Source organism: Elgaria multicarinata, chromosome 3 (genome assembly GCF_023053635.1).
Source record: "Elgaria multicarinata webbii isolate HBS135686 ecotype San Diego chromosome 3, rElgMul1.1.pri, whole genome shotgun sequence".
Taxonomy (NCBI): domain Eukaryota; kingdom Metazoa; phylum Chordata; class Lepidosauria; order Squamata; family Anguidae; genus Elgaria; species Elgaria multicarinata.
Genome location: NC_086173.1, coordinates 162,925,053 through 162,951,956, shown reverse-complemented (window position 1 = coordinate 162,951,956; position 26,904 = coordinate 162,925,053). Strand labels below are relative to the sequence as shown.

The 26,904-nt window shown below is 46.8% G+C and overlaps 1 protein-coding gene across 1 annotated transcript; it reads left to right on the top strand.

Annotated features, from left to right (window-relative positions):
* Positions 1-1,199: 1,199 nt before the first annotated feature.
* LOC134396489 (zinc finger protein ZFP2-like) lies at positions 1,200-26,904 on the top strand. Its single transcript, XM_063123011.1, has 5 exons — positions 1,200-1,282; positions 3,944-4,948; positions 8,682-8,817; positions 11,737-12,439; positions 26,088-26,904. Exons 2-5 carry the CDS (start codon positions 4,133-4,135, stop codon positions 26,881-26,883), a joined length of 2,451 nt encoding a protein of 816 aa, XP_062979081.1. The 5' UTR covers positions 1,200-1,282; positions 3,944-4,132; the 3' UTR covers positions 26,884-26,904.

Genomic DNA, 26,904 nt, shown 5'->3' with positions numbered 1-26,904 from the left:
AGACACAGACCGACCCTGCAATAGACCCAAATGCCAACCGTGCATTGAATCTTATAGGCTCCTCTGCTCAGGAGCTGATAGGCTGCATCCCTCCCCTCTCTCAGAAGAAGCTGGGTGTGGTGGTGTCTCTCTCACAGGTTCCCAAAGCGTTCAGACTGGGAAATCTAACTTAGGGTGACCCTATGGAAAGGAGGACAGGGCTCCTGTATCTTTAACAGTTGCATAGAAAAGGGAATTTCAGCAGATGTCATTTGTATGCATGCAGCACCTGGTGAAATTCCATCTTCATCACAACAGTTAAAGCTGCAGGAGCCATACTAGAGTGACCAGATTTAAAAGAGGGCAGGGCTCCTGCAGCTTTAACTGTGGTGAAGAAGGAATTTCACCAGGTTCTCCATATATACAAAAGGACACCTGCTGAAATTCCCTTTTCGATGCAACTGTTAAAGATACAGGAGCCCTGTCCTTTTCATATGGTCACCCTATCTAAAGGAGCTATTTGTTTTTAACTGTGTATATTTATTGTTTTATACTGTATGTTTTTATGTGTATGCCACCCTGAGATCTTAGCGATATAGGGCGGGATATAAATATTTTAAATAAATAAGTAATAAATAAATATCCAAAGTGCCCCAAAAGGGTTTCAGCATCTTGGATAGCTCCCTTAGAGTCCTGACTGCTTGTCACCGAAACCCAGAGCGGTTCACACATACGGACCCCACTGACATCAGAGACACCAGCCTCCACTGCTTGCATCCTTCCCTCAGAGGGGAGTTGCTCCAGCTGCAGCATGAAAGCGAGGGGCATCCTTTGCTTCCTGAAGTCTCAGACCGGATTTGCAAAGCAACGGGAGGGGGGAGAGTTGTTGCTGCGAACTACAACTCCCAGCCGCCCTTGCGCGTCCAAGAGGCGCTGAACGGCCAAGCAGCCGGCTCTCCTTCTTTGCAATCCAATAGCAAAGGGGCGGCAGCTTGGCAGCCAATGAAAAGCCAGCACAAGCAATTTTCCCCCCCGCCCCCCCTGTTTTCAGCAGTGCTGAATTCGCACCCAGCACCGGCTGCCTACTTCCAGCCAGGAGGTCCCTGGGAAAGGGGGCCAACTGCCGAGGGTGGATTGCTAGGAAGGCGCCCCCACCACCACCCGAAATGGAGCAAACCCCTTCCTGCGAGGGGCCCTCCTCCGGAAACAGGCTCTTTTGAATGTACTTTTTCCCCGGGAGTGGCATCTACTGTTTGCAGGGCTGGAATCCGGACTGGCATCCCCTGTTAGGGGGAGGATCTGGGTAAGTGCAGTGGGGGGAGAAAGCTTCTTTGCACCCCCCAAGAGGTGACAAGAAGCAGAGAGAGGGAAATCCCTCCCTGGCTGGCTGGAAGGTGGGATTGACAATCAGCCTTAACCATCTCGCTTTCCTTCCCTGTTTTTGCAAAATAAATCTGGCACCAAGGGCAGCAAGTCATACCCTGGCTGGCTTGTGGTGAACCTCTGAATAGCACTCTTCAAATACTTAAAAGGTTGTCACGCAGAGGAGGGCCAGGATCTCTTCTCGATTCTCCCAGAGTGCAGGACACGGAATAATGGGCTCAAGTTAAAGGAAGCCAGATTCCAGCTGGACATCAGGAAAAACTTCCTGACTGTTAGAGCAGTACGACAACGGAATCAGTTACCTAGGGAGGTTGTGGGCTCTCCCACACAGAGGCAGCTGGACAACCATCTGTCAGGGATGCTTTAGGGTGGATTCCTGCTTGAGCAGGGGGTTGGACTCGATGGCCTTGTAGGCCCCTTCCAACTCTGCAATTCTATGATTCTATGAAGCTTGCCTCAGCTGGAGTCAGATTGTCCGGCCGGCTGGCCGGCCGGCCCAGGGCTATCTAATCCCACGGGGAATCTGCTTCTCCCAAGGTCACTGGCAGAGAGAGAGAGAGAGAGAGAGAGAGAGAGGTTTCTTTTGGAGTCATGCTCCTTGATCTTTTTCAAACACAAGATCCATCAGGATCCAAAATCGCCCCATGCCGGGGATTGAACCCAGGGCTGTCGGCGTTTGAAGTGTGAGCTCTCTGTCTGAGCCATGGACCATTCCCCAAAAATGATAGGACAGGCTGATGAGAAAAGCCACGCAGTGGCTTAATGCCACATGATTAAAAAAAAAAAAAGTGGCAAGACTTATTTGTCCGTCTACAGCCTGGTATTGTAGCTGGCTCTTTTCAATTATTAATATTTTTAAAAGGTGCAAACCTATGCATGTTTAGCCGGGGGGGGGGGGGAGTCCTACAACTCCCAGCATGCTCCAGACACCTATGGGAGTTGTAGGACTTTTTTCTTACCTGGCTAAACATGCATAGGATTGTGCCTTAATTGAGTTTCCTTTTGGGTTGGTCTAAAAAGACAACAAAGATAACCATAGCAACCAAAAAGAGAACCTAAAGTAAAACACGTGCCCCAAAAGCTGATAAAACAGAAGGGAAAGGGGTGTAGAACAGCATCCATAGGTTTTATGCATTCCACAACTTTTCAATTTTGGTATTGTCTATTTGGACTGCCGGTGGTTCTCCAAGAGTCTCCTGCTCAGGAAACATGTGCCCTTCTGCGTGTGGTTGGACTGCAGTTCCCATCAGCCCCAGCCAAGTTGGCTAGTGGTCAGGGATAATGGGAGTGGTAGTCCAAGAGTTGAGTAAGAAATTCTTCCAAATATTTAGGCCAAATCGCTTTTTCATGTCAAAATCCTTTGGAGTGACAGAAAACAAATTAGCAAAATAAATATGAAGATGTCAGCTCTTAATTTTTTCTTCTCCAGGCTAAATATACCCAGCTTGGTCTACCTTTCCTCACAAGAATCTCCTGATAGAAGCATAGACAATTATGCATGGTATGGTGAATGTTGATAGGGTGATGCGTTCCCCTCTCTCATAATAATACAACCCTCTGGGATCATCCCTTGAAATGGGAGATTCAGGACAGATAAAAGGAAGGAGTTCTTCACAGAGTGCATAGTCAAACTAAAGCCCTATGAGGAGAGACTGAAAGAACTGGGCATGTTTAGTCTGAAGAAGAGAGGATTGAGGGGAGACATGAGAGCACTTGAAAGGTTGTCTCACAGAGGAGGACCAGGATCTCTTCCCTATCCTCCCAAAGTGCAGGACACGGACTAATGGGTTCTAGTTACAGGAAGCCAGATTCCAGCTGAACATCAGGAAAAACTTCCTGACTGTTAGAGCAGTACGACAATGGAACCAATGACCTAGGAAGTCTGTGGCCTCTCCCACCCTAGAGGCCTTCAAGATGGACAGCCATCTGTCAGGGATGCTTGAAGGTGGATTCCTGTACTGAGCAGGGGGTTGGACTCGATGGCCTTATAGGCCCCTTCCAACTCTACTATCCTATGATTCTATGATACCACCCAGAGAGCTCCAGCTATTGGGCAGTATCAAAACGTAATAAATAAATAAATAAATAAATAAATAAATAAATAAATAAATAAATAAATTGCTGGCTATAACTATTGCCTCTCAGATGGGAGGCAGAAACCCTCCTGAGTCCCAATAGCTGGGGGACATGACCAGGAGAGGTCTATTGTGGTCAGCACCTCCAACCAAAAAGATTTCCGGCAGGCAACCAGATGTCGTTCCCCACCGACTCCTGTGCCAGCCCCACCAAGACCCCCAGAAATCCATCACCAGCCACAATAGTCCATTCACAGCTCCGTGGTTGGTCACATGCTTTGCACACAGATGGGTTCAATTCACTTCCAGCTTGAAAGGATCAGGGAGAAGGGCGTTGTTGGGGGGGTGGAAACATCTTCTTCTCGGCTATTTCTCCCTTTGCCCACCTTTCATTTCACACGGGGTGGTGAGGGTGTATTGTCCGCCATCTTTGTGGCCTCCCAAAATGGAGGCATGGATTGTTGTTCCTCCTTTCTCATCCCGATGCCTCGCTTTTTCCCACCCAGGTAGAAGGCCCTGTTTTGGACACCATCTTCTGCCCAGTCCCTTGTCCGACTCCTTGACGCTCCTGAGACTGTGGTTGTCGTGAGGTTAGACAACTGAGGCCTAAAAGCCTGATGGTCTACAATTAACCCTGTGGTGTCCTCCGCAAGCATTTACCTCTGGGATTCTGACGGAAGAGAGAGAGAGAGAAGATGGATACAGAGCAGGAGAATCAGCCAGGCTTCCACGTCCGGGCTGTGCTCAAACAGTGGGTATCCCCAGGAATGAAAATGGAGGAGCAAGGCTCAGGAGGCCTCATGCCAAAGGAGGACTTAGCAGGAGAAGGGAAATCCACTCATGTCCTCCAAGCTGGTGGTATTGGGGAATTCATGTACAAGACACCAGGAGAACAAGTTAAACAGGAACCGGATGAGGGGCTACTTCAACACTGGGATGCTCAGTGGCAGGAGTTCCTGAAGTCGGTGGAGTCTCCTCACTTGGGCTGGGGGGCCCCACAGTTGCCGGAGGAGCCCACGCCGTGGGATGACACCAAGGCCTTCCTGGCCTCCTTCGAGCAAGTGGCTGAGGCCTGCCGCTGGCCCAAGGAAGAGTGGGCGGCCCAGCTCCTGCCAGCCCTCAGCGGAGAAGCCGAGCAGGCCTTCCACAGGCTGGAGGCCGGAGACAGAGAGGATTATGGGAAGGTGAAGGCAGCCATCTTGCGACAGGACGCCCTGGCCAGGGAGAGGTGGTGTCACCACTTCCGGCATTTCTGCTACCAGGAGGCCGAAGGGCCCAGGGGAGCCTACAGCCGACTCCGGGAAGTTTGCCACCGGTGGCTAAAAGTGAAAAGACACACCAAGGAGCAGATTTTGGAGCTCCTGATCCTGGAGCAATTCCTGAGCGTCCTGCCGCCGGAGGTCCAGAGCCGGGTGAGGGACGTTGGTCCCGAGACCTGCTCCCAAGCAGTGGCCCTTGCTGAGGATTTCCTGCAGATGCAGCAAGAGGCCAGGAAGAGGCAGGATAAACAGGTGAGGCCTCTCATGTTGTCCTGGGTGATGAATACGGGTTGAGGTCTCCTCCCACCGCAGGATCAGGAACGGCGGCTGCCATCTTGGTGTGATTTCATTTCCTGCCTTTCCTGGATGGTTAACCCAGTTCTCACTTCTCCGCCATAGAAGTGAGTAGCCCCATTGAGTGGGTCTCCTCGTTGTGTGGGTGCGCAATGGAATTAGGCCCTCCTCTGTGGAAAAGTTCCTCGCAGCTGCTTCAAGAGCCAAAAGCTTTTGTGGTGATGTTGCAAAAATAGCTCATTCCCTGGTGAACCAAGTCCAGTTCAGCACACAAAGAGGAGAGGAGAAGAAGTATGGGTCAAACAGCGTTTATTCTGCAGAATAAAGAGGCACAAAAGCTCATTGCTGCAAAGCATGTGCCTACCTTGCAAGGGAGGGAGCTAGGTATTTATACACTATCTTCTCTGGTGCAGCATACGTAATAATAATAATAATAATAATAATAATAATAATAATAATAATAATATATTTATTTGTTACCCGCCTCTCCCTCTGGATTGAGGCGGATACAAACACAATAAAATACATATAACTAATTAAAACATTTAAAACTAATACATTATTAAAAGCAGCAAATTATTAAAAGTAGTCACCATGTAACAGGAAGTTTCTTGCTGAAAAGAGAATACATGGAAATACAGTTTCTGTTCTTTTGGCAAGCATCTACTCAGAGAGATACCGTATTTCTTCGATTGTAAGATGCCATCGATTGTAAGATGCACACTAATTTCAGTACCACAAACAGAAAAAAAAAACCTAAGAAACACCCGCGATTCTAAGACGCACCCCATTTTTAGAGATGTTTATATGGGGGGGAAAGTGCGTTTTAGAATCGAAGAAATAGGGTAGGTACTCACTGTTCTTTAAGAGAACATTCACTTGATTTTGCTAATCTAGGAATTTCTTGGCTTCTTAGCAACTCTGGTTCAGAGCTGGGCACTTTTCCAACAGTGATGGCTGCGATATTCTCGGGGGCAGAGATGATTTGAATCGACCCTCATCCAAGGCCAAACAAAATAATAGTTTCTATAGTTCATGGGGTGGGTGGGATGGTTTTGAACCTCAGGTGAGTGGACCAAATTTGGCCCACCTGGGTTCCCACAAAATCCTCTACAGGAAAGCCGGATTTTTCATAAAGTACTATGTCTGAGGCTCTGAGTCAAGCATTAAAATCCTCCATCAATAGTATTTGAGGATCAGGCTGAAGACAATGAACAGCTCTCAGTACCTAAGAACATAAGAAGAGCCGCACTCCTCTAGTTCCAGCAGTCCGTTCACACATTGGCCCAATCAGCTGCCCACAGGAAACCCTCAATTAGCACAAGAGTGCTACAGCACCCTCCCACCCATGTTCCCCAGCAACTGGTGTAGCTAGGCCTACTGCCTCTGATACTGGAGGTAGCACAGAGCCATCAGGGCTTGTAGCCATTGACAGCCTTCTCCTCCAGGAATTTCTGCCAACCCCTTTTTAAAGCCATCCGAATTGGTGGCCATCACCCCATCTTCTGGAAGTCATGTCCATACTTTAACTCTGTGCTGTGTGAAGAAGTCCTTCCTTTGATCTGTCCTGAATCTCCCACCAACCAACTTCATGGGATGATCCATTCAAGAGGTACCTGGACAACCATCTGTCAGGGATGCTTTAGGGTGGATTCCTGCATTAAGCAGGGGGTTGGACTCAATGGCCTTTTGGGCCCCTTCCAACTCTGCTATTCTATGATTCCATGACTCTTTTGGGTTCTTTTATTATGGGAGAGGAAGAAAAATGTCTATCCACTTTCTCCTCCTATCTCATAAACGTCCTCCCAAATTTTAAATGAATGCTCCCAATCCAGGCCACCGTGTTTCCCAGCTAGACACCACCCCCGCCTCAATCCCTTCCCCCCAAATTCTGATTATATGGTAGTTTCCGCCCTGCCCCATTCTCAAAGGTTGAAATGTCTATCCCAAAGTTTAGTTACTTACTGGCAGCAAGAGAAATAAGCTAAAACATGGTGGTGTTTAAGCCCTGCCCTTTTTTCCTTTTGGCCACGCCCCCTTTTGCCTTTGGCTCCACCCATGACTGGAATGCAGGCCCTGATAGCTTCTTTGAAGTTTTAATTATTGCATTTATATCCCGCCTTTTTTCCCTCCAAGGAACCCAAGGCGGCATACATAGTCCTCCTCTTCTCAGTTTTATCCTCACAACAACAACCCTGTGAGGTAGCTTGGGCTGAGAGTCTGTGTGACTGGCCCAAAGTCACCCAATGGGTTTCCATATGGCCCGAGTGGAGACTAGAACCCAGATCTATTTCATTTTATTTTATGCTTTTTATGGTTTTAAATTTTGTATATTTGTTTTTAAAGTTCACTGTTTTAAACTTTTGTAAACTGCCCAGAGAGCTTCGGCTTGGGGCGGTATATACCGTATTTCTTCGATTCTAAGACACACTTTTCCCCCCATATAAACATCCCTAAAAACGGGGTGCATCTTAGAATCACGGGTCGTTTATTATTTCTTAGAATCAAAGCTTTTTTTCCGTTGGTGGTACTGAAATTAGTGTGCGTCTTACAATCGATGGCATCTTAGAATCGAAAAAATACGGTAAATGTAATAAATAATAATAATAATCTCCCAACTACCAGTGCAACACTTTAGCCACAACACTTTGGCGCCTGGACTGAAAGAGGGGAGGCACCTCTGGCCTGTTAAACTCAGCATTGTCTTCTCTTACTAGGCACAGTTCTGTCAGGTTCTCCTGACAGTTCTGTCAGTTCTCCAAATCACGTGAGGTACTGGTTCCTCTCTATTCGGACCTGGTTAGGCCTCATCTAGAGTATTGCGTCCAGTTCTGGGCTCCACAATTCAAGAAAGATGCAGACAAGCTGGAGCGTGTTCAGAGGAGGGCAACCAGGATGATCAGGGGTCTGGAAACAAAGCCCTATGAAGAGAGACTGAGAGAACTGGGCATATTTAGCCTGGAGAAGAGAAGATGGAGGGGAGACACGATAGCACTCTTCAAATACTTAAAAGGTTGTCACACAGAGGAGGGCCAGGATGTCTTCTCGATCCTCCCAGAGTGCAGGACACAGAATAACAGGCTCAAGATAAAGGAAGCCAGATTCCAGCTGGACATCAGGAAAATCTTCCTGACTGTTAGAGCAGTACAACAATGGAACCAGTGACCTAGGGAGGTTGTGGGCTCTTCCCCCACACTAGAGGCCTTCAAGAGGCAGCTGGACAACCATCTGTCAGGGATGCTTTAGGGTGGATTCTTGCACTGAGCAGGGGGTTGGACTCGATGGCCTTGTAGGCCCCTTCCAACTCTGCTATTCTATGATTCTATGAGGTATTCAGAAAGAGTTTTCCTCCTGCTTGAATGACCCTTTTAACTGTCAGTGTGTGTCCCCACTTGGCCATGGAAACCCACTGGGTGACGTTGGGTCAATCATGGACTCTCAGCCCAAGCCACCTCACAGGGTTGTTGTTGTGAGGATAAAGTGGAGAGGAAAAGGAGGATTATGTATGCCACCTTGGGTTCCTTGCAGGAAAAAAAGGCGAGATATAAATGCAATAATAAACTGGAGGGGTCAAAGCAGGGCTTTCCACGTTCAAAGAGGTGCCCTGCCGTGAAGCGGTGGTTTCGTTCCACCCCTGCTAAAACTCGCAACGTGGAAGCCATTGTGCAAGGAACCTCTGCTCTTGTTCCAGACGCCAGTGTCGTTTGGGGAGGCGTTGTTTGAGGAAGGCGCCTCTGAATCGGCCCAGGCTCTGACCGACACGGGGCAGAGGCAGCAGTACAAGGAGGCCAAGCCAGAAGCCAACCCCGGAGAGGTGAGCTCACAAGGTAAGTGTGATGCCAAAGCCCTGGAACGGTTTTGGTTCCAGCCCTTCCTTCTTCCTCAGAGCCCTCAGAAGACCGCGAGCCTCCAGCGTTCAAGACGATCTCTCGTGAGTAGGTTTGCCATACATCCCGGAAAACCGGGAATGTCCCGATTTCCAGGAGATTCTGAAATGTCCAGACTGGCTGGGCAAGAATCCCAGATTCCTGGTCCCAGCTGGCCGGAGAAATTTTGACCTCCAAAATGGTGCCTTGAGCCTGCTCAGTGGAGCTGCAGCAGCAGAGAAAAAGTCGCATCAATCTGGTGCCTTTTCCGGAGCATCACTGCTCTTCCACAGGCTCATCTGTTGTTGATGTTTTAATTGAAAAATTGGGCTTTCCCTAGACCTTTATATATTGCTCAGTTTTTTTAAAAAAAAAAATCCTACCCCCCCCCCCAAATTGTCTCAGCTTTGTGGATTCAGAATATGGCAACCCTACTCGTGAGGTGTCCCAGTTATCGGCAGTGTTGCTTTTCTTCTCATCTTCGAAAGTCCCGTTTGCATGCTTTGGGGTTTATCTAAAGCAAGGATTCCCATTTTGGCCCTTGTCTTAGGGTTCTCCAGCATCACCTCCAAGACCACCCTAGCTAGCTTGTGCAGGGAGACTGCAAGACAGTGGGGTGGGTGGTACACCAGCAGCATACCTGTTCTGTCTCTTTGGCCCAGCACACGGTACAAACCCTCAAAAATGGTTCTAGGACAGATGGGTTTCCTTGTGAGAAAGATGGAATCCTTATGGATGATGGCAACTCCTCCCCCCTGGCCCTCCAATTTAGGCTACACTTCCCTTCATCTGGTTAGTCCAACCCCCTGTGCCCTACTTCCTTCTGCATATGACTTCTATAATGGGTGTGTTCTCACGTCCTCCCCCTAACCCTAAAACGGACAGTTCAAATAAAACATCATTATACCTTATCTTCCCCCCCTTTTTTAAAAAAAGTTTTTTATTTAATACATCAAACAATACATCAATACAAAATAAACAATACTACATAATACACAATAATATGAAATAAACATTTGATTAACATATATTCTAACTTAATTCTCTTAACATAATCATACTTAACATAAAAGTGTTCCCCCCAACTACGGGATCTTATTCATGTTGCCAAAATCGCAGTGCTTCCTCTGGAGGTGTTTTCCCTCTCACCTTTAATACCATATTTCTTCGATTCTAAGACGCCATCGATTCTAAGACGCACCCCATTTTTAGAGATGTTTATTTGAGAAAAAAGGGCATCTTAGAATCAAAGAAATACTTCCCTCACCGCCCAGCCAACCTCCCCCCCCCCTGCGCTTTCTTCTAATGGTTGTGTCCTTTTCTTTTTTCCCCTCTGTGAGAGAAGAAACTGCCGTTTGCGCGGGAAGAAGGGGGGGCGTTGAAACAAAGAGTAAACTTAACTCTCCAGTCCCGCTCTTTACTTGTCTCTGCACCAGGGGACGACGACACGCGAGTAAGTCCCATGGAAATCGGTGGGACTTACGAATAAATTTGCCTAACAAAAAACCAGGAGCTTACCCATGGCTCGAGGCTGCTGCAGGAGCTTCCTCTTTTCCTCTTACCGTATTGCTTCGATTCTAAGACGCCATCGATTCTAAGACGCAGTCCATTTTTAGAGCTCTTTATTTAGGGAAAAAAGTGCGTCTTAGAATCGAAGAAATACGGTAATACAAATTCTAGATACTGTTTCCATATTCCCTCAAAGTCATTCATTTTTATCATTCCTCTTCTAACTTATATTACATGTTAATTTATCGTTAATAGCAATATCCCATATTTCTTTATACCAATCTTCTATATGATAATCCCCTTGAACCTTCCAGTTCCTAGATATCATTAATCTTGCTATCATTATACCTTATCAACAGATGGCCCGTAACCCCGTTTTATTGAGCATAATACAGCTGTATGGAGAAAGTCCTACAGACAAAGAACTTCTCAACTGGCCGTGTGAAAAGCTGGTTTATTTATACACAGTAGCATCTTGACCAATTAGCAGTTAGTAAAGTTCTAAAGCAAAACAAGGACAAATCAAAGAAAACTTCTTCATTATACCTTATCAACAGATGGTTCATAACTCTTCTGGCCATGTCAGATTGACCCGGATGGTTATATTAGGGTGACCATATTTGGGAAACCAAAAAAGAGGACACCTAGTTTGTGTGTGGGGAAGCAGCTTTCTGAGTCCTGCAGAAAGTACGTTACTCCCCTGCCACCTTAAAGAACCCGATTGGAGTGGAGGAGGGGAAAGGATTTCATTCTGCACCACCACCATCCACTCCAATTGGGGCCTTTTCTATAATGTCCACGAATGACCCACTTTCCCCTTTAAGACCTCAATTGGAGCTCGGGGTGGGGGAATGATGTGCCTCAAGAAAGCATGACATTCCCTCCTGCCATGCTAATGGCAGCCTTAAAGGGGAAGGTGTGTCATTCCAGGACATTATTGAAAATTATAGAAAATCCCCCCTGACACCATGGAAAGAACAAAAACCAGGACAAATCCAGGGAAATCCTGACAGTTGGTCACCCTAGTTATATGTCTTCTGTTACATCAAGAGGTCTCGACAATTAGAAATTCCAATTAAGCATTTCCTTACTGATATAACAGTTTTAGCATTACAGCACATTCAGGCACATACATTATTCCAATCCCATCATGCAGTTCACTTGCAAGAACCAAGCTACATAGAGAGGCCTACATACAAAGCAGGTATATCAAGGCTTCTGGCTTTGTTTTCTCAGTACAAAATAAAATAAAAAACAGCTCCGGTAATCATCCGTTAAAATGCAACCTCCCCGTGGAACATCAGGGACGACCACAAACAAGTCGACTGATGTATGAAGCAGCTTTTTAATTTCCTTTTTCCGTTTCGACAGATCCCATGCAAGCGAGCGAGTGTGAAGAGCCAAACAGCCCGCCTGCGAGGCTTGAGCTAGCGGAACCATCTCAAAGAGGAGCGCTCGAAAGCTTTTTCAAACCCCACAAAGAGGGGGAAGGCTTTGAGGATCAAAGCGAACTCTCGATGCAGGGAGGGAGCCACCCCAAAAACAGAGCAGGGGAGCTTCTTCCTTGCGGGACAGGTGAGAAGTCTCTGGAGGGAGATTCTCTGCTGCAGCTGCCGCAAGGGATACCCGGCGGATCTGGAGAAAGCTTGGAGCACGGTTCGGGCCTTGTAAAATACGAACAGGTTGAAATCCTGGAGTTCCCATATCCCTGCGAGGAGGGGAAAACCTTCGCCGGCAAGGAGCATCTCCTGGGCCATCCGCGGATCCACGCCGGGGGGAAACCGTACCAGTGCTCTTATTGCGGGAAGACCTTCAGCCGCCGGTCGCACCTGGTGACGCATGAGCGGACCCACACAGGGGAGAAGCCATACGAGTGCTCGTACTGCGGAAAGACTTTCATCCAGAGCTCGCACCTCATCCTCCACGAGCGGACGCACACTGGCGAGAAGCCGTACCGGTGCTGCGCCTGCGGGAAGAGTTTCAGCAGCACTTCGAACCTTCTGGCGCACGGCCGGACCCACACGGGGGAGAAGCCCTACAAGTGCGCCGTGTGCGAGAAGGGCTTCATTAGCAAGTCGCACTTGATCAGGCACCGGAGGAATCACGGCGCGGAGAAGCCGCCGACGGAACAATCCGACCCAGGGTGAAACGTTTGCTTGAACTAGTGTCTTACGAGACGGTGAACGGAGAACAGCCATATTAGATAGGGTGACCCTATGGGAAGGAGGAGAGGGCTCCTGTATCTTTAACATAGAATCATAGAATCATAGAATAGCAGAGCTGGAAGGGGCCTACAAGGCCATCGAGTCCAAACCCCTGCTCCAGGCTAAACATGCCCAGTTCTTTCAGTCTCTTGTCATAGGGCTTTGTTTCCAGCCACAGGTAAAGCTGCAGGAGCCATGCCCTCTTTAGATAGAGTGACCAAATACAAAAGAGGGCTCCTGCACCTTTAACTGTTGTGACGAAGAGGGAATGTCACCAGGTGCTGCATGCCTACAAATGACACCTGGTGAAATTCCTTTTTCTATACAACTGTTAAAGATACAGGAGCCCTGTCCTCCTTTCCATATGGTCACCCTATATTAGAGCACCCACCGTATTTCACAGGGAGAATCAGCACATTGCGTGAGCAACCGTTAATGGAGAAATGTCTCAAGACGCTGGAACAAAGACTTTTTTTTTAAAAGCCCAGCATATTTTGGCCTTTTTTTTTTTTAAGGTACAAAAGAGAACGGAAAGAGCACCACTGAACCGATGAAAAAATGAGAGCCGAGCTCTGGTACTATGAAACAATCTTTTCCTTTAATCTTTAATGATTTCTTTGATCTGCTCTACGTGTTTTAGAAATACATCCTTCATCAGGAGCTACATGAAAGCCAAGTCTGACTACAAGTTAGACAAGCAACAACTTAAAGATTAAACGCTAAACAGCACCCGTTTCAGATAATGATAGGGTGACCCTATGAAAAGGAGAACAGGGCTCCTGTATCTTTAACAAGTTGTATTGAAAAGGGAATTTCAGCAGGTGTCATTTGTAGGCATGCAGGACCTGGTGAAATTCCCTCTTCATCACAGCCATTGCAGCTGCAGGAGCCCTGCCTGGTGTGACCAGATACAAAAGAGGGCAGGGCTCCTGCAGCTTTAACTGTTGTGATGAAGAGGGAATTGACACCTCTTCATCACACCTGCCGAAATTCCCTTTTCAATATAACTGTTAAAGATACAGGAGCCCTGTCCTCCTTTCCATACGGCCACTCTTTCATAACACCAGAGCTTGGCTCTCATTTTTTCATCTATTTTCTTAAGGCCTTCTTCAAGGGGTTATAAAATTGTCTGCAGAAGTTGTTGTAATTGTGTCTCCTTCTAAAATTCACTGGCTTAGGGCTTTCTTTACCTTTTTTTTTTTTTTTAACAAATAACATCTTTGTTCCAGCATCTTAAGATGTTTCTCTTACATCCGTAGATCTGTTTTGGACGCTCGCCCACTTTTGCACTTTGGGTTTAGTTCTGAAGTCATTCCAGGCCCAAAAAGGTGGGCCGGCTGGTTGGCCGTGCCCTGGAAGGAACCCGTTTAGGGTGACCATATGGAAAGGAGGACAGGGCTCCTGTATTTTTAACAGTTGCATTGAAAAGGGAATTTCAGCAGGTGTCATTTGTATATATGGGGAACCTGGTGAAATTTCTTCTTCATCACAACAGTTAAAGTTACAGGTGCCCTGCCTGCTTTTAAATCTGGTCACTCTAGCATAGCTCCTGCACCTTTAATTGCTGTGATGAAAAGGAAATTTCACCAGGTTCTCCATATACACAAATGATACCTGCTGAAATTCCCTTTTCTATGCAACTGTTAAAGATACAGGAGCCCTGTCCTCCTTTTCATATGGTCACCCTAAACCCGTTATGGCAACTTTACCCAACCCCGATGCCCTCCAAATGTTTTAGATTACATAGAATGACCATGCGAAAAGGAGGACAGGGCTTCTGTACCTTTAACAGTTGTATTGAAAAGGGAATTTCAGCAGGTGTTGTGATGAAGAGGTGTCAGTTCCCTCTTCATCACAACAGTTAAAGCTGCTGGAGCCCTGCCCTGTTTTGTATCTGGTCACTTTAGTATAGCTCCTGCAGTTTGAACTGTTGTGATGAAGAGGAACTTTCACCAGGTGCAGCACGCATAAAAATGACACCTGCTGAAATTCCCTTTTCGATATGACTGTTAAAAATACAGGAGCCCTGTCCTCCTTTTCATATGGTCACCCTAGGATTACAACTCTTGGCATTCCTGTCTAGGGTGACCATATGAAAAGGAGGACAGGGCTCCTGTATCTTTAACAGTTGCATAGAAAAGGGAATTTCAGCAGGTGTCATTTGTATATACGGGGAACCTGGTGAACCTTCCTCTTCATCACCACAGTTGAAGCTGCAGGTGCCCTGCCCTCTTTTAAATCTGGTCACTCTAGTATAGCTCCTGCACTTTAACTGTTGGGATGAAGAGGGAATTTTACCAGGTTCTCCATATATACAAATGACACCTGCTGAAATTCCCTTTTCAATACAACTGTTAAAGATACAGGAGCCCTGTCCTTTTCATATGGTCACCTTATTCCTGACCATTTGGCAAGTTAGTCAGGGTTCATGGGAGCTGAAGTCCAAAGGATCTAGAAGGCACCATGCTGATGAAGCCTGCATTGTGGTTTCATACAGGAATGTTTAAATGTTTGCATCAGCTTACTGATTAACACGTGTGAGAACAAGAGATGCCACTGAATTCAAGAAGCCTTGGTTGGTTCGCCGCATCCTTTTAAGCGTGAAGTCATGTGTCCCTTTGTACAGAAGTAAAAACACTAGTTCTGAGGAAATGAGAAGTGTGATTCTCTGTTGTTTTTTTATAGGATGCAAATGTGTGTGAACAGCAGACTCCATGTTAGGGGAGACATTCCTTACTGTGTAACAGAAATGTGGGAATGCTGTGTCTAAAAGAGTGCCTGCCCTTTGCACCTTGTGTTAAGTATCTTTTAAATTTAAAGGAAGTGCCTGGGTTCACACAACATGACAAGCCAGAATACAGATTGAGTGCAGGTTGTTGTTGAATCCTGGGTTGTTGTGTTGTGTGAGCCCAGGCAAGCTAACAACTCGTGTTTTATTAACCACCGACAATTCATGAAAAGACCCCATGGTTTGTTGTTAAGGTTGTGAACTGTGGCTTGTTCATGGTTAACAAACCACGGTGTGTTAGTAGGTCTACTTTCTTGTCAACAGCACAAAGGCCGTTACAACCGCAACCATAAAACAAGGTGACAACCAGAATTCTTACAAACTCAGAGGGACAGAATTCATATAAAAGAACCAAACGGAGAGAAAAGGCTGAGAATTATACTGGTGGGTGGGTGGGTGGGGGAAATACAGACCCCGGTAGCAGTAATAACAGGAAATTATAGCAGATGGTCCCCTCTGCAATCTACGCCTGATTTCTTTAGGAAATTTCGGCAGATTTTTGAGCTGCTACAGCAAATGTTTCCACCTTGATTGTACTCGCTTTACTATAATCCGCTAAGGGTACAGCCGGCATTCTGGGAGATGCAGTCCAACACATCTGGAGCGCCCCAGGTTGAGGAAGGCTGTGCTAACAGATGACAGCTAATATCAGCAGTGGGCCAACCCACTTTTGCTCTCAGAAGATCTCCCAGAAAACGATCCCTCGTATCTTTGTACAAAGAGTAGCGTAACAAGTAATGTATCATAAATTCTACCTCCCCTGCACCACAAAAACATGTCCGCTGGGCGTAGGGAAACCTTTTGTCCTTCCCCTCCAGATAAGCTGTGGACCTCATTTGGAAACAGAGGCCAGTAAAGCCCTTTCTGAGAGCAAGGAAAGCCAGGTCTTGAAAATACTGTGGTAAATGTTGTTCTTTCTTAACATGGCTAAACCACGGGAGCAAAGGCCTGTAGCTGGCTGGCAAGTACATTTTCATGGAAATCATAGAATAGCAAAGTTGGAAGGGGCCTATACGGCCATCAAGTCCAACCCCCTGCTCAATGCAGGAATCCACCTCAAAGCATACCCGACAGATGGTTGTCCAGCTGCCTCTTGAAGACCTCTAGTGTGGGAGAGCCCACAACCTCCCTAGGTCACTGGTTCCATTGTCGTACTGCTCTAACAGTCAGGAAGTTTTTCCTGATGTCCAGTCGGAATCTGCCTCAACAATTCTATTTCTGATAAAGGTTTTATCCTTGTGGGCCAGAAGAATCTGATCATCCCCTAAACAAGAATGTGACAGCAGCACCCTCCAATTGCAAGCCTTTTGCGTTTGTGAAACATTGTTTTGCCAAATTGCTTTCCTCAAAATGCACCAGTCTTTTCCCATAAAGTACAATTGCCTTGTGAATTCTTGCCTTGATGGAAGGCAAGTCAGCTTCTAATCTTAGTAAAGGGGAGGGTACCCCAGGGCGGGGAGCGCCAGTAGTTCTTTCAAGAACTTATTCTGTATGATCTCAGTAGTTGGGACAAATCCCTGGCTCCATAACTCCACCTCATACAGAAGTTGGGGGAGTACTTTAGCTGTATATAGCTTCAGAACAGGGACTGCTAGGGGGCCACATTTATTTATTTATTGTGAACCGCCCAGAGAGCTTCGGCTACTGGGCGGTATAAAAATGAAATAAATAAATAAATATTTGTTGCATTTATATACCGCCCCATAGCCAAAGCTCTCTGGGCGGTTTACAAAAGTTAAAAACAGTAAACATTAAAACAAATATACAAAGTTTAAAAACATAAAAAGCATAAAAACAACAGTATCCTTATAAAAACAGCTATTCTGGGGTCCGTTAAAAACAAAGAAACAAACTCAGCATGTGTTGTTAAATGCCTGGGAGAAGAGAAAGGTCTCAACCTGGCGCCGAAAAGATAACAATGTTGGTGCCAGGCGAGCCTCTTCGGGAAGATCATTCCATAAGTGGGGGGCCACCACTGAAAAGGCCCTCTCCCTTGTTGCCATCCTCCGAGGGAGTAGGCACTTGGAGGAGGACCTTAGATGTAGAGCGCAGTGAGCGGGTAGGTTCATGTCGGGAGAAGCGTTCCATCAGATATCGTGGTCCCAAAATGTGTAAGGCTTTATAGGTCAAAACCAGCACCTTGAATTAGGCTTGGCAATGTATAGGCAGCCAATGCAGGTGGGCCAGAATCGGCCTTATATGTTCAAACCTTCTGGTTCCAGTTATCAATCTGGCTGCTGCATTTTGCACAAGCTGCAGCTTCCGAACTGTATGCATGCAGCACTTGGTAAAATTCCCTCTTCATCACAACAGTGAAAGCTGTAGGAGCCCTGCCCTCTTTTATATCTGCTCACTATGGGCAGGGCTCCTGCAGCTTTCATTGTTGTGATGAAGAGGGAGATTCACCAGGTCCTGCAAGATACTGGAGCCCTGTTCTTTTCATATGGTAGGGCGACCATATGAAAAGGAGGACCGGGCTCCTGTATTTTTAACAGTTGTATAGAAAAGGGGGATTTCAGCAGGTGTCATTTCTATAGATGCAGCACCTGGTGAAATTCCCTCTTCATCGCAAGTGTTAAAAGCTGCAGGAGCCCTGCCCTCTTTTGTATCTGGTCACACTAGGCAGGGCTCCTGCAGCGTTTAACTGTTGTGATGAAGAGGGAATCTCACCAGGTGCTGCATGCCTACAAATGACACCTGCTGAAACTCCCCTTTCAATACAACACAACTGTTAAGGATACAGGAGCCCTGTCCTCCTTTTCATAGGGTCCCCTCCACCCAATAACATACATCCTCTAGGTGGATTGCACAAAATGAAAAGAAGAAAATAAAATGCAAGAGGAAAGAGAGAACAATCCACACAGGAAATACAGGCAATAGTTCCAACACATCTGGAGGCTACCAGATTTTTGGGGGGGGGGGGGGTTAGGGAAGAGAAGGGTGGTCCAAGGGTTAAACTCAGAGAGGATCTGGATTCCTAGAAGGGCACCTGAAAAGTAGGGATTTCTGTGGGCTGAGTGACAAGACAGTAACTTCCTGTCCCACCTCCTCTTGCTTTGAGGGGGGGGGGCACAAGGAGCCCTTTGTCTTTCCCATGCAAGGTGGTGGGGTAGCTGGTGAGTTCTGCGGACCTTTGGGTAAAGGGGTGGGTGGGGAGGAAGGACTGCACTGCAGGGCTGGTGGGAAGGATGCAGAAAAATTAGCTGGAGACTCCCCTCCCCCACCTCAAAGCACAGCCAGCAAATGGGGGATGTGGGGTGGGGGTCTGAAAGGCAGGGAGACAGCTGATGTTTGCTATGGGGGGGGGCGCTGCTCCCTCCAACCCATATGGCAGACTAACCAGATGCTGTAGCAGATGGTTTGGACTTCAATTCCCATCAGCCCCAGCCAGTGCTCCCAAAGGCTGGGAGTTAACTGCAAAATTTCAACAAAGCAAAGAAGAGGAAAAGAAAGAAATGTAGTGAGATACATGTGAATGTGAATATATCAGATGATGTGAATATATCAGATTAAGCACATGGTTATGAAATGTGTGTGTGTGTGTGTGTATTATATGGAAGCTCCAAGGCATCAGGGGCCCCTAGAAGCAGATACGCCAAGCAGCCAACCCTGGGAGTGGGATATAGCATCTCTAGGGAGGGTAGGGTGAAAGACACACACACACACCTGAAAAGCTGGTGCCCTTCAGATGCTTTCGGCTTTCAGAACATAAGAAGAGCCCTGCTGGATCAGACCAAGGGTCCATCTAGTCCAGCACTCTGTTCGCACAGTGGCCAACCAGCCATCGGCCAGGGATGAACAAGCAGGACATGGTGCAACAGCACCCTCCCACCCATGTTCCCCAGAAACTGGTGCACACAGGCTTATTGCCTCGAATACTGGAGATAGCACACAATCATCAGGGCTAGTAGCCATTGATAGCCTTCTCCTCCAGGAATTTATCTAACCCCCTCTTAATGCCATCCAGATTGGTGGCCATCACCACATCCTGTGGCAGTGAGTTCCATAACCCTAAAATGCGATGTGTGAAGTCCTTCGTTTTATCTGTCAAGATTCTCACACCCATCAGCTTCATAGAATGACTCCTTTTGGTTCTAGTATTATGGGAAAGGAAGAAAAAATGTCTCCCTCTCCACATTCTCTACACCGTGCATGATTTTGTCCACTTCTATCAGGTCTGCCCTTACTCTGCTTTTTGCTAAAGAATCCCAGCTGTTGTAACCTTCCCTCATAGGGGAGACACTCCAGCCCCTTGATTATTTTCATGACCATTTTCTGCAATTTTTCCAGTTCTACAATATATATATATATATATTAGGTGCACTGACCAGAACTGTACACACTGTATTAATTTTGTTCTCCCCATAAATTTGTATATATCAGCAGTTTTATACTCAAATCCTTTCCTAATTATGCCTACCGTGGAATTTGCCTAAATCAATAAATCAATTTAAGTAAATAAATAGTTGTTCTTTGTAAACCACCCAGAGAGCTTCGGCTATGGGACGGTATATAAATGTAAAAATAAATAAATAAATAAATAAATAAAACACATAGCATTTGCCTTTTTCCCCCTCCAGGGCAGAATATTCAGTTGCTAGCTGAATCTGAATTGAAAATACACTCCTAGCTGGAAAGTCATCATAAGTCACAGGTCAAAGTGTTGTTTTGGCTTTGCAGGACTTCGCAGCCTCACTGGTTTGGGCCATTTCGGCTTTAAGCAAGCGTCTGGTAGCAGGGCAAGGAGGTGATTTGGTACTGCTGGAGGCTGCTTTGGAGCCCAGCTGAAAGATGGAAGAGCCGGACTTAACGAGCTCTGATGCCATCCAGCCTGGGAGGAGTGGTGATTTCTGGGAAAGAACAGTGCAGAGGATCCTGGGCGAATCCACCCTCAGCTCAGACGCGCAGCGCCAGCGCTTCAGGCAGTTCTGCTACCAGGAGGCCGAGGGCCCCCGAGAAGTTTGCAAGCGACTCTACGATCTCTGCCGTCAGTGGCTGAAGCCGGAGAGGCACACGAAAACTCAGATCCTGGACCTGGTGATCCTGGAACAGTTCCTGGCCATCCTTCCAGCAGAGATGGAGAGCTGGGTGAGGGAATGTGAACCGGAGACCAGTTGCCAGGCGGTGGCCCTGGCAGAAATGTTCCTCCTGAATCAAGTAGAGGAAAAAAAATGGGACAAACAGGTAGGGCTTTTTGTTCTAGTAACATGTCCGAGGGTACCTTAAAAAATCTCTACCATTTGACCTGCGTTTTCTGGAACTCACCCAAGGAGAGCATCTCCAGCCCGGCCCCATCAGTTCTTTCAAGTCTTTGCCTGTATCACCCTTTTTCTTATGTCTCTCCCTCTTTGTCTCAGATGCAGGGCCCCTTGGCCGAAGGGGGCACCGGTTTCCACAAGGCGGAGGATGCTCTGTTGGATCTCAGAGAGAGGCCGCTGTTTAGGTGGATTGTGCAGGAGGGTGACCGAGGTGGGTGAGGATTCACAGGGGGTGATGGGCGGGTGAGGGTTCACGGGTCGCAAAGGGCGAGCAAAGATTTATGGGTCACGATCGGTGGTTGAGCTTTCATGGGTCATGATGGGTGGATGAGCAAGGATTCACGGGTTGCGATGGGAGGGCGAGGATTCACAGTGCATGATGGGCAGGTGAGCATTCACAGGGTGTGATGAGTGGGTGAGGGTTCACGGGTCCCAAAGGGTGAGCAAGGATTTACGGGTTGCAATAGGAGGGCGAGGATTCACAGTTTGCGCCGGGCGGGTGAGGATTTATGGGGTATGATGCTCGGGTGAAGATTTATGGGTTGTGATGGGCAGGTGAAGATTTATGGGTTGTGATGGGCAGGTGAGGATTCATGGGATGCGATGGGTGGGTGAGGATTCACAGTGCATGATGGGTGGGTGAACATTCACGGGTTGCGATGGGAGGGCGAGGATTCACGGGTCGTGATGGGTGGGTGAGGATTCACAGTGCATGATGGGCAGATGAGCATTCACAGGGTGTGATGAGTGGGTGAGGGTTCATGGGTTCCAAAGGGTGAGTAAGGATTTACAGGTTGCGATAGGAGGGCGAAGATTCACAGTTCACGACGGATGGGTGAGAATTTATGAGGCATGATGTTCAGGTGAAGATTTATGGGTTGTGATGGGCAGGTGAGGATTCACAGTGCGTGAAGGGTGGGTGAACATTCACGGGGTGTGATGAGAGGGTGAGGATTTACAGGGTGATGAGCGGGTGAGAGTTCCCGGGTCGCAAAGGGCGAAGGATTCACAGGTTATGATGAAGGGTGAGGATTCATGGTTCACGATGGGCAGGTGTGGATTCATGGGGCGTGATGAGAGGGTGAGGGTTTATGGGTTGCAATGGGTGGGTAAAGATTCACAGTGCATGATGGGCAGGTGAGCATTCACAGGGCGTGATGAGAGGGTGAGGACTTACGGGTTGTGATGGACAGGTGAGCACTCACATGGTGCATTTCCAGGCATATGGCCAGGGCTTTTTTATTGTTGTTTTTTGGTTCCCGAGAGTTTTAGGGGAACAAGAATAATTGAGATTTTCAATGCAGTGCTTTTGGAATTTTAGTCAAGAACCAACCTGAGGCGATTTAATTTATTTTTTAATCCGAGGAACTGAAATTCAACATGTATTTATAGAATAAAATAAAATGCATATAAAGGATAAAACATTTTCTGACCACATTTGACTACTGGAATAAGCAACAGCCATTAGATAAAATTCACTGTATGGAGAGAAAAATAATTGGTTGAAAAGAACCTGACCACATCTAAACAGATTCTGGAGCAGTGAACAATAAAAGATAAAGGGTAAAACATCATATTAAAATTTTGTTTTCAAAAACAGAATAACAATAAAAACTGAGGCTGATCGATCAAGGATGTTTACAGGAGTATCAGACAAAGGTATCAGCCCCCTTTCTGGTAAAAACTAGACTTAAGGAGTCTTAACGACAGGGATAAAACATACAAAAATGTAAAATAATTTAAAACAATTAATAATAAAATACCACGGCTCGATAAAACAAGTAAATAAGATGTGCATGCCATCAGATTCTCGGGAGTAGAGCACAGTCTTAATCTGGTGCAAAAAGAGGATAACGTTTATCACCTGGCAGTTTACAATGAACAGAGCATTCCACAATTCAGAGGGCCCACCACCGAAAAGGCCATCTTCCTTGTTGCTACCCTCCAAACCTCCCTTGAAGGAGGCACTCGGAGGACAGCATCAGGTGTTGTATTTGGGTACCAGAGGACCTTCATAGAATCATAGAATAGCAGAGTTGGAAGGGGCCTACAAGGCCATCGAGTCCAACCCCCTGCTCAGTGCAGGAATCCACCCTAAAGCATCCCTGACAGATGGTTGTCCAGCTGCCTCTTGAATGCCTCTAGTGTGGGAGAGCCCACAAACTCCCTAGGTAACAGATTCCATTGTCGTACTGCTCTAACAGTCAGGAAGTTTTCCCTGATGTCCAGCTGGAATCTGGCTTCCTTTAACTTGAGCCCGTTATTCCGTGTCCTGCACTCTGGGAGGATCGAGAAGAGATCCTGGCCCTCCTCTGTGTGACAACTTTTCAAGTATTTGAAGAGTGCTATCATGTCTCCCCTCCATCTTCTCTTCTCCAGGTTAAACATGCCCAGTTCTTTCAGTCTCTCTTCATAGGGCTTTGTTTCCAGACCCCTGATCATCCTGGTTGCCCTTTTCTTCTGCTCCCAGACTGTGGAATAACCTGCCGGAGGAGACTTCTCAACAGTCTATTAGCATTCAAGAAAGCTATAAAGACTGATCTCTTCCGGCAGGCCTATCCAGTAGAATTTTAGGATGCTTTTAGAATGTTTTTAGGATGTTTTTAACGATGTATATTATGTTTTAATTCAGTTTTATGTATTTTATATTTACTGTTGTTCCCACCTTGATCAGAATGGAGAGGTGGGTAAGAAATAATAACAATAATAACAATGAACATAATAATAATAACAACAACAACAACAACGATGATGTTCACACCAGGAGAGATGCTCCATAAGGTTTTTGCATTCCTGAGCCCTGTAAAGGTCAAAACAAGCCAGTGCAAGCAGGCCAGAATTGGCTGTCAATTTGTCCGCTGCATTTTGCACCAGTCACCATCTCCGAACTATCTTCAAGGGCAGCCCCATGTAGAGTTGGGATGGTTTTGCGTTCGTTTCTCTCTATTCCTGTGTGACTTTCCCTATCCCCAGTATTGGTTTTGGTTTCACTTCATTCTGCTTACCTTGCTGCAGCGAGACCGTGCTTCAGAATATGAAGTAAAAAGACCAGCTTCAAATTTTCAGTCGTTTCCGCCTTAAGTATGTTCAGCAAAACTTAAACCTGTGACGTTGTCTCCCTCCCAGGCGGTGGAATGATGCTCGCGCCGTGCGCTAGGTCATCTCTTTCTCTTTGCAGTGCAGCAGAAACGGCTGCCAGGGAGCCAGATCAGGTAGGAGAGGGATTATGGTCTGCTCTGCTGTAAACTTGTATTTCGTATATTGTTGAATACTGCTGTGATATTGTTTTGATTACTGCAAGGCATTATATGTGGGGCTGCCTTTGAAAATGGTCCGGAAACTGGTACAAAACAGGGCAGCACATTTACTAACAGGGACTGGCCAACGAGACCACATCACGACAGTTCTTTTCCAGCTTCATTGGCTGCCAGTCCAGGTCCGGGCCTGATTCAAAGTGCTGGTATTAACATTTAAAGCCCTAAACGGCTTGGGGCCAGGCTATCTGAAGGAACGCCTCCTCCCGTATGTACCTGCCTGGACCCTAAGGTCATCCTCAAGGGTCCTTCTCCAAAGGAAGTGAGGCAGGTGGCTACCAGGAGGAGGGCCTTCTCTGCTGTAGTACCCCAGCTGCGGAATGAGCTCCCTAGAGAGGTTCGCCTGGCACCTACGTTGTACTCTTCAGAGAATCATAGAATAGTAGAGCTGAAAGGGGCCTATAAGGCCATCGAGTCCAACCCCCTGGTCATTCACGCCAAGTGAAGACCATTTTTTTTTAATTTCCCCAGTATTTTAACAGTTTACCATCTTTGCTATTTTAAATCTGTATTTTAAATCTATAAATATCTGCATTGCTGCTTGGTTTTATCTTGTCTGTGTTTTTATGTTGTACTTTTATATTGTGGTTTGTTTTATACCTTGAATTGTATTTGATAGTTTTAATTTTCGTGAACCGCCCAGAGAGCTTCGGCTGAAGGGCGGTATAAAAATGCAATCAATCAATCAATATGGCTGAATATTGTTGCAGTATATTGTTGAATATTGTTGCGATATCTCTGCTGTAAACTTGCATTTATTATAGTGGAATATTGTATGTGTATTATTTTGTTTGTTTTTTGCAAGGCCTTTGGGGGCCCTTTTGGCTGAAAGGCGGCATAGAAATAAAGTATAACATTACATATAATATATAACCTATGTGTGTGGGAGTGTTAAGGGGGGCATCTTAGAGGCCTTGGGCCCTGGAGAGGAATGTCCGGAACCACGAACAGCCCTGCCACTTCTTCTGACCTTATTTTCCTAGGGTGCTTCGAAAGGGAAAAGCTGTTACATTATCTGCATGGGGGAAAACCGCTTTTCTTCTTCTTTCAGGATCGGGTGACGTTTGAGGAGGTGGCTGTGCGTTTCACGGAGGAGGAGTGGGCCCTGCTGGATGTGGGCCAGAGGGCTCTGCACAACGAAGTCATGATGGAGAATTGTGGGAACGTGGCCTCTCTGGGTGAGGCGGCCACCTTTTCTTCGGCATTGCTATTGCTTGTTGTTTGTTTGTTTTTCAGACTGACAGTTAGAGTTGAGGTGTGGGGCAACAGCAGCCCACGGGCTTCACGTGGCCCTCGGCCTTATTTCGTGTAACCCTGAAAGAGAGAGAATTGGGGTGGCCTAGAGAGAGAAAGAGAGTTGGGGTGGCAGAGAGAGAGAGAGAGAATTGGGGTGGCCGAGAGAGAGAAAGAGAGTTGGGGTGGCCCAGAGAGAAAAAGAGAATTGGAGTGGCCCAGAGAGAGAGAGAGAGAGAATTGGGGTGGCCCAGAGAGAGAAAGAGAGTTGGGGTGGCCCAGAGAGAGAGAGAATTGGGGTGGCAGAGAGAGAGAGAGAGAGAGAGAGAGAGAGTTGAGGTAGCCCAAAGAGAAAAGAATGGCATGGCCAAGGGAGAGTGAGAGGGTGGCCCAGAGGGAGAGAGGATTGGGGTGGCCCAGAGAGAGAGATAATTGGGGAGGCTCAGAGAGAGAGAGAGAGAGAGAATTGGGGTGGCCCAGACAGAGAGAGAATTAGGGTGCCTAGACAGAGAGAGAGTTGACACTGACTGGGAGCAATGGCTCTCCAGGGTTTCAGGGAGGATGTTTTCCTGGCCCTATCTAGAGAAGCCGGGAATCGAACCTGGGACCTTCTGCATGCAAAGCAAGGGCTCCTCTACCACTGAGCTACAGGCCCTCTCTTGGGCTCTTACCACTTTATTCTCTTTGTTCCAGCAGGTAACAGGTGGGAGAGAGAAAATGAGGTGGAGCCACACAGTGTGTCATTGGAAAGGGCTGGTTCTGAAGAGCAAGGAGAGCAGAGGTGGAAAACGAAAGAACAGCCAGAGAGGAAAAAACAATTCGATGATTTTCAGGGTGGTGACTTTCATGAACTCTCATTCCAGGGACAAACAGAGAAAGGAAGAGAAAAGAATACTTGCCCTGTGTGTGAGAAAAGCTTCAGTAGTAAATCAAGTCTTAATGTTCATTGGAAAATCCATACAGGTGAAAAACCATTTCAGTGCTTGGAGTGTGGAAAGAGCTTTTGTCAGAAGGAAAAACTGATTAGGCATGAAAGAATCCATACAGGGGAGAAGCCATATAGTTGCTTGGAGTGTGGAAAGTGTTTCATTCAGAAGATAGACCTTACTTCCCATCAAAGAATCCATACAGGGGAGAAACCGTACAAGTGCTTGGTGTGCGGGAAAAGTTTCAGGCAGAGTGCACACCTTATTTCACATCAAAAAATCCACACCGGGGAGAAGCCATATCAGTGCTCAGAATGCGGAAAGAACTTCAGTTTTAGCCACAGCCTTACATTACATCAGAGAACTCACACAGGTGAGAAGCCCTATGAATGTCTAGAGTGTGGGAAGAGCTTCCGGCAAACGGCAAACCTTAGTTCACATCAAAGAATTCACACAGGGGAAAAACCGTATGAATGCTCGGAGTGTGGAAAGAACTTTAGTCGGAATTCTCACCTCATCAGACATCGGAGAATGCACACCGGCGAGAAACCATATGAATGCTTGGAGTGTGGAAAGAGCTTCATTCGGAGTACACACCTCACTTCACATCAAAGGATTCACACGGGGGAGAAACCATACAAATGCTGGGAGTGTGGGAGGAGCTTCCGTAAAGACTCAAACCTTACTTCACATCAAAAAATCCATGCGAGGGAGAAACAATATGAATGGTTGGACTGTAGCGTGAGATTTTGTGATAATGGAGTACTTGAAAATAATCAGAGAAGTCCCAGATGAGACAGACCTTAAACGCTTGGA